The 8375-nt window shown below is 38.6% G+C and overlaps 1 protein-coding gene across 1 annotated transcript in view; it reads left to right on the forward strand.

The window, feature by feature from the left end:
* The window catches only part of HEATR1 (HEAT repeat containing 1), a 38490-nt gene that overhangs the window by 7196 nt on the left and 22919 nt on the right, over positions 1–8375 (forward strand). Inside the window, exons 8-16 of the mRNA XM_035899682.1 lie at positions 535–643; positions 1004–1114; positions 1571–1688; positions 2893–3000; positions 3426–3521; positions 4543–4631; positions 5445–5656; positions 5934–6055; positions 6623–6820. Of these exons, the coding sequence (XP_035755575.1) occupies positions 535–643; positions 1004–1114; positions 1571–1688; positions 2893–3000; positions 3426–3521; positions 4543–4631; positions 5445–5656; positions 5934–6055; positions 6623–6820 (1163 nt within the window). The remainder of the gene's footprint in view (positions 1–534; positions 644–1003; positions 1115–1570; positions 1689–2892; positions 3001–3425; positions 3522–4542; positions 4632–5444; positions 5657–5933; positions 6056–6622; positions 6821–8375) is intronic.

Genomic DNA, 8375 nt, shown 5'->3' on the forward strand with positions numbered 1-8375 from the left:
GAGATGTACTGTAGTACTGCAAAATATTTTTTAGGTAGATTACATGTAGTTCATATGTAGTTTGAGATCTGTGTTTACCTGGTGAATTAAACATGCCTGGGAACGGTCCAGGACTGCAAGGCCGACTGGCATGTGGTAGTAGCCTGTGTCTGCACTAGTAGGTCTGTTTGCACTCTGGACTTGTAACTGCCAAATCATGGCTGGGAAAGCTCTTTGTTGACAAGGGCCAGATTCATGCCAAGGAATGCTGTAGGGAGTTGCTGGCACAGGTTGTGGTAGCAGGTCTGGAACATTCCAAAGCATACTTGAATTTATTGGTAGCAATAGAGCGTTTGGCATTTTAATGACATTGGTATAAAGCATTGTGAGCAGCACACAGAGAGTTAGTGCTAGTAATCAATGAACATTGTGGTCTTCAAGTTGTGTGCTTGGTTCACCAGATGATGATGCCTGTACAGGCTATTAACTTTAATCAGTGTGAGGGGGTTATTCTCAAACCATTGTTCATTTTTTATGATTATGCTTTGTCCTTAGAGGAACAGAAAGAATCTGAGGGGACAGAGAATCAGATTTACATCAGACATCTTGAAGCTATTCTTCAGACTGTACCACTGGAAAAGGATTTAGATCACCTGTTGGCTTCGTGAGTTAACTTTGATTATTTTTCTTCTGCAGTACTACACTCATTTCTGGTTTAATAGCAACTAATTCCTGACAGTGGCATTAGTATTATACGAGCATGTTTTTCTGAGTTCATAAGTTAACTCCAAACCTGGATTTTGAAACTGAAGCATTCAGTAATCCAGAAGAGCCATACTTTTAGCACTTGTGGGAGTACTTGTGGGACAGAGTGAAACTTCAGGCCAAGAGCAAATCTGTACTTGCAATAAGCAATGCATATACATACAGTACATAAACACCTATTTAGCAGTGTGCTTTATAACATCAATTAAAACTGTACTATCCAAAAAATGATGGCTATTTCTTTTGTTTGTAATTTTAGCAAGTTTCTTGAAGAGTTTATCTCCTATGGTACAGAGATTGAATCTAATCCCACCAAAATGGCCGCACTCAAGCAAAAGATGCTTCCTCTTATCAGACTTCTTGAGAGAAAGTAAGTTCTATTTTTCAATGACAGACCCACAATCTGTAGAGTGGTGATGTCAACTATGATCTTAGCCTATTGGGTGTAGTAACCACAGTATTCTTGCCCAAATAAGTACAGTAAAAATGACTGACTCCTAATCTTTGTCCAAATTTTATTTTACTGATCTGTCCTTATATATTTTGTTATCGCTGTAATACATGGACACAGACCTTCTGGCTTTGTACAGCTGTTTGCTGTTTAGCATGACCTTTTCTGCTCATTATTTATTCTAGTGGTCTGCATATCGTTCTGCATATGCATAATTGCATAATGGTCAATTGCCTTTGCAAAGCTACTTAAAATAGCTGGTTCAGATGAGTGCATGTGCATTCAGCTTCTTTGTATTTCCCTATATTTCTCTAGTAAATACATGTTCATCTGTAATGCTCTGTGGAAAATGTTGGGGGTTTTGTCTGTTGGCAGGTATCCTAAAGCCTTAGACTCTGTGTTGGAGAAGCATCTGGAAAATTACACAGATGAGGCTGATCAAAATCTTTTTCAGCAATTTATTTCTCTTTCGTTAAGCTGTGGCAAATACAAGGTAGGTAGAAGCTCAGTTCATGATCCTAGCTCTTACCTGGTTATACTGTCAGAAGGCAGATATTTTGGTAAAGTTATGCTCTCTCTTCCTCTTTCTAAACAAAATCTCTACCATTCCCATCAAAAAAAAAACCCAAACCCAAACTTATTTATATGTAATTTTTTGATCAAAACTGTGGTAAAATCAGAAGCTGTCAGATCTTCTATGTTCGTGTTTATCATGAACAGTCATGAGTGTGAGCTTTTTTTAATGGTTAAAATTTACACATTTGCACCTGCCCCGATTGCTATCAATTATTTTTTTCTTAGGAACATGGCCACTACATATACTGTAGTGGTTGATAATGACAACGTCGTGGTACCCATCAAGGCCTCATCTTACCTAAAGATTTTTTCAGTGTCAGAGGTGTCTGTTTTGGGAAAGCTGACAAACAACTTTATCGCTGTTGAGAGAAGGTGGCTTGGTCCTTTTTGTTGCATTGATTTAATGAATGTTTACAGTCAGTAACATGGAAGAATAGAGTGACTACAGAGTTCTTCCTGTGCCATATCTGAAGAGCAATTGAAACTCAGCCTAACACAGAATAACCATGAGTGCAACAGATCTGTCCAAGGAATTTATTATTAAGAGATGGTTAGTATGACTGTTGTTTGCAGTGACTGAAAGACTGAAAGCACTTAGGAAAAGATGATAAACTACATAAGGAAGTGCTTTGTTGTATTTTTGTACTGGTCTAACAAAGGCACAGATTCTATGACTGAATAACAAGTGGATTAACAGAAAAACGAGGCATGCAGAACAAAGGCATATGACTCTCTCCTAGCTTTTAAGGTTCCCGAGATAAGCGCACACAATTGGACTGGCAGGGATGCCTTTTTAACGGTTTGTGCTGTGTCACACTGACATTGTCACTACAGCTTTCTCAGAATCCTTAGATAAGTGTAGTGCTTTTCTAGGGCAAAAAGGTGTCCATGGCTTACTGTACTTTTCAAGCTATATTCCAAAAACTGTCTGCCAAGGTGAAGAAGACCAAATTCGTAAGAGTTATAAAACATTGTTGTTCTGTGATTGATGCTTTTTGAGTCTGAATTATGGAGGTTTTTTTCTGGAACAAAAAATTGCTGAAAGAATTTCTCCTGTTATCCTTCTGTATACTTAAAGCATTTTTAACATGCACTGAATCACTCTGAAATCTGTATTTCAGTTTCTGGAAGACTCTGATACCTCTCTTCTACTGAGTTTGAATCATCCTCAGCCAGCTGTGCGGGTCCTGGCTCTTCAGCATTTGAAAGATGTTATTGAAACATCAAAGGTTTGTGTCCTGAGTCTCTCACTTACAGAACTGACGTAACATATAATGTCTTCAAACAGCTCTTTGCCAGACATATCAGTTGAAGATGAGTGGTATGTTAAACTATTCATATGTCATCATCACTGCTTTTCATGGTGTTTTCACTAGGCTTCTGTCACCATTTCCCCCTATTCTGGACTCTGGATGTAGTTCTTGTTTATTAAACTGCTTATAGTCTAAGATAAAATCTTAAGTTAATAAATACTTCCGTTTTTCTTCCTTTCTTTTGTTGTTGAAAGTTAGCCTGAATGTTATTTGAGTTTTAATTTAGATGATGTTACCACTTTTCTTGTACTAGGATTCAGATATTTCATTAAAATCCTGTAAATTTTGCTACCAACAAATTTTTTTTTTTTTCACTCTTTTTTTCCCTTTTATTTTTTCAGGAAGGCTTTGATCAGTCTTTTATAGAAGAAGCAATTTTTGGTCGGCTCAAGGATGACAACAGAGATGTTGTAATGTCTGCTCTCAGTTCTTTGGAGGTAAGTGTGTATCTTTTGATACATCAGGAGGGATTTTGGCTGGTCTTGAACATGTGCGTCTGGAATGTATTGTTTGTAATTCCCCCCCTTCTACTCATGTCCTTAGTGTATGGATTTTGTCCTTTAACAAGATGAATCAGCACAAATTTAGGAGGCTTGTGTTCTTCCTCACAATCCCCCCCACAGATTTCTGCTTCCTGATCTTTTCCAAAATGTTTGCAGTTAACCTGAATTTACTGGTATTTTTTTATGTAGCTACTAAAGCATATTTTAATCTTTGATTATTATTTAAAGTGTGCTTTTTGCTTATCCTGTGCATTTTTCTTTGAAAATGCAAGCCATGTCATCTGCCTTTTGGATGGAAAATGGTGCAGTGACAAGTCGTTAAGCTAGTGAGAAGTGCTCAGTTGAGTTTTTCCATATGAGAGTCATTTGATCAGTTGATAGTGGCAAAGTACTAACCTCCAGCTCAGATTTACTGGATAGGACTCTGGTACGCATTGCACTGATTGTTTCCAGCTAGAATAACAGTCTGTCTTTGTTGCTTCTGCTAGTAGTAGTGGAGAATATTATTAGCAGTAGCATAATTGGTCTTGTGTGTTCATTCATTCTCCATCACTAAAAAATAGGAATAGAAGCGCGTGAGTGCTGCTTGAAACTTTAGTATTTTTTCTTAATGTGCCTTATATTTTTGTCATACAGATGCTATGTAAAGTGAAAACAATTCTGATTTAATTATGAAGCATTTTGCTTATTGTTTATGAATTTTACCAAACATTTCTGCATTCGATAAATTCTCCGTACTTCAGCATGTCAAGAGAGCATACTGGGCAGCCTTACAACTTTTGTTTACCCTGATAGTATTTCTATCTACATGATCTACATGATCATCAATAGGAATGCAATTCGTGATGTTTGGTCCTTGTTTCCAGTTGGTATAGCAGATGCATTTTCCATTATGGTATGGTAAATTATTTTCTATTTTATACTACTTTCATTTCTTTTCTTGATTACTTTTCAGATTTTCAGGAAGCAAGTGAATCCAGAAGTAGTAGTATCAAGTCTTTTGAACATCTTCCAGAGAGCTGATCTTTCAAAGGATGGAAAGTGGTATGTTTGTGCCTTTTTTCAGTCTACATTCTTTCTGTATAAATCAAATGTAAAAATGTAACTCTAAAGAATACTTTAAAACCTGTTTTTTCACTTCAAATACTTTGTTATGCTATATCTGTGCTGAGTTACAAGATAAATGTTCAATCATTTGCATACCATTTTCCATGAGTTCCTTATTTGTTCTCACTGCTATTTGGATTTGGAAAATTGCCATGGAAAATGGAGAACAAATCAAAGAAGTAGTTGGAGTACTGCATCCAGCTCTGGAGCCCTCAGCACAAGAAGGACATGCAACGTTGGAGCAGGTCCAGAGGAGGGCTACCAAAATGGTCCAAGGGCTGGAGCACCTCTCTTATGAGGACAGGCTGAGAGAGTTGGGCTTATTCAGCCTGGAGAAGAGAAGGCTGCGGGGAGACCTGATTGCAGCCTTTCAATACTTAAAGGGGGCCTATAGGAAAGATGGGGAAAATCTTTCTAGTAGGGCCAGCTGTGACAGGACAAGGGGTAATGGTTTTAAACTGAAGCAGGGTGGGTTTAGACTAGATATAAGGAAGAAATTCTTTACAATGAGGGTGGTGAAACACTGGAACAGGTTGCCACAGGTCGTGGAGGCCCCATGCCTGGAAACATTCAAGGCCAGGTTGGACAGGGCTCTGAGCAACCTGATCTAGTTAGTGGTGTCCCTGCTCCTGCAGGGGGGTTGGACTAGATGACCTCTAGGGGTCCCTTCCAACCCAAAACATTCTATGATTCTAAGTGTTGCTAGTATGATTGAGCAATGGGTTTTGAACATCACTTGTTCTCTTTCAGGTACAAGGTTCTGGAGCGAGCAATAAAAATTTTAGTCAAAGAGGAGGTTTTGAAAGAGAAAAAAGAACTACTAGATGAAGCAGTAATGCAGTTGTTGCCTTTTATGGTAATCACTAATGCGAATTCAAAATCTTCAGATTGGAAAATGGCTGTTTGTCTGTCAGAATCTGATCTCTGCTCCTTACACCCTTTACTGAAAGGTTGGCCAGAAGGTAAAGCATTAATTGTAACTAATTTGGTAAAAGAAAAATTGTGACAGTTTAGGGCGTCATGGTTATTGAACCTAAACACTTACTGGAGGAGACTGGCTGTCACTGACAAGCTATCATGCTATGAGTGCAAATAGAGGTCTTTAAAAAGCTCCTTGAAAAGATGAAGAAATTGTCTGGTATGTTTCTGACTGTTTCTAAATATTATTGAGCCATCAGCATTTTAATATGTGACTTTTATACCTAGATTTCCTGATTGTTATTTTTTTCCTTGTAATAGCTCTCGAAGAGGCAATTAAATCTAGCAGTTTTGCTGAGTTAATTGGAGTGGCCAACAAGAAAATGATTCTGCTGTTTTCTAAAAACATGACTTCAGGGGACCCTTCCTTACTATTGCAAATGGTATGTGTACCATGTTACCCTAACCTTAAGAGATCTTACTTTCCACGTGGTCAGCACAGTAGAACAAATATGATATAGAACTTGGTATGTGCACCTCTTAGCATTAGTATGCCATAATCAAGCTGTTAGGCACATACATACATATATATATGTATGTATGTGCCTTTATATATATGTATATGCATTTTTATATATATATATATATATATATATAAAATAACAAACCCCAGTACAATCTAGATAAAACAGATTTCTACCTTAACATAAAGAAAAGAAGAAGCAAAGCTGTTACCAATTTGACAAATTACTAGAGTAACTCAATTCCAGGAATTTCTAGTTTCCTGGAAAAAAATTCTAGAGAATAAACAAGTAAGTATACCTATGGGTAGTTCATAGAAACAGGTATTTGTGCATTCCCAGGTTCTGAAGACAGTAATTTGTTACCAATGATAGAAAGTAACAGGGATTTAATTGGACATGCAAATGACACACGGTGTAAAGTCATAATGAAGTGCCACTGTCTTACAGACTTTCTGTTGTTGTTTTTCCTCCACTCCCTTTTCTAAGGTTGATGATCTGATACTCGTTGCTGAAATGGAATCTGACAACATGAGACAGAAAGTAACTACTCATATAATTGGTTCAGTGCTTGTTCAGTGCTGCTGCAATACACAGATGAAGGAAAATTATTTTTCAGTGGCTATCAGAGTCTTCCATTTCTTGGATGAAAAAATAAAAAATCTCAGAGCTTGTGATCCTGCAGAGGTAAGATGTAACCAATTTGGAGAGGGAATTTTCTTTGTAATGGGGAAATCTTTTATTGGAGGTTCAGAAACCTTGAGAGACTGAAAATCTTACTTTCATTTCTTTTCAAAATACAGACACTTGGCTTCAATACTAGACGCTGCCATTAAGAATTGCTCTTACATTTTACCACTCTAGTGAGTCTGCATGAAAAAATTAACAACTCTAGAGCCTTAGGCTAGCATCCTCCCAGGTGATTCAATGTCTCAGTGCTGTGGGCTTGGCGCAAAGTTTGAGGCGTTTCTACCAGCTACTCTGTTGGCATCATGTGATGTCATTGTCTGGCTTAGGAATATCAGGAGTTTTAGTCATTGAGTACAGGTTTTGCTGGGTTATTCAATAGGGAAAAGAAGGAAATGCAGTTAAGTATGAAAAAGAGCTCATGCTAAGAGTGGTTCCAGAGGATGGCTGCGAAAATGGTCAAAGGGCTGGAACACCTCTCCTGTGAAGAAAGGCTGAGTTGGGGTTGTTCAGCCTGGAGAAGAGAAGGCTCTGGGGAGACCTTATTGTGGCCTTTCAGTACTTACAGAGGATGTATAAGAAAGACAGAGAGAGACTTTTTAACAGGGCCTGTAGTGATATGACAAGGGCCACTTGTTTTAAGCTAAAAGAGGGTAGATTTAGCTTGCCTATGAGGCAGACATTCTTTACTATGAGAGTGGTGAGGCACTGGAACAGGTTGCCCAGAGAAGTTGTGGATGCCCCGTCCCTGGAAATGTTCATGGTCAGTTTGAGCGGGGCTCGGAGCAACCTGATCTAGTGGAAGGTATCCCTGCCTGTGGCAGGGGGGGTGGAACCAGATGATCTTTGAAGATCCTTTCCAACCCAAGCCATTCCATGATTCTATGAATCACGATATTGAAAGTGCTGTTCCTGAATTTGTTAGCGTTTGGTTTATTGTGCAGCTCCATAAGCAGTTGTATTGACACTTGTTGGGAGGGATCCTGGAGGCAAAAGGAGAAACCATCAGGAGCGCAGGAACAGTGTTCAGAAAGAGTATTTCTGCATCTTTCTGCTACCTTTCTTTGCCTTATTTTTATGCATCTTCCCATTGGAGTTTTCTTAATTTATTTTGTTGTTGAAACAGTTTGTTCTTTTTTTTTCATGTGTAAGAAACCTGAGTGAGCAGGGCTGCTTCCGTGTGTGCACCCCCTCACACACACACATAGCAATACATAGTAATTAGTTGTTCTGACCTCAAATTATTCCATTAAAGAGTTTTTACATATAAAAATATGTAAAGGTTATGGGTTATGTTGCAGAACAGAGCTAGATGAAAGGATGAAACTGAATGTCCACAAAATGTTGTGAGTTACTCCTAATGCACAACATTACAACATGCAACGCTCCATGCTTGGGGAAGAGTGGCTGGAAAGCTGCCTGGTGGAAGAAAACATGGGGATACTTGTTGACAGCTGGCTGAATATGAGCCAGCAGTGTGCCCAGGTGGCCAAGAAGGCCAATGGCATCCTGGCTTGTATCAGGAATAGTGTGGCCAGCAGGAGTACCGAAGGGA

Source organism: Egretta garzetta, unplaced genomic scaffold, assembly GCF_000687185.1.
Source record: "Egretta garzetta isolate BGI_Z169 unplaced genomic scaffold, ASM68718v1 scaffold118, whole genome shotgun sequence".
Classification (NCBI taxonomy): Eukaryota; Metazoa; Chordata; class Aves; order Pelecaniformes; family Ardeidae; genus Egretta; species Egretta garzetta.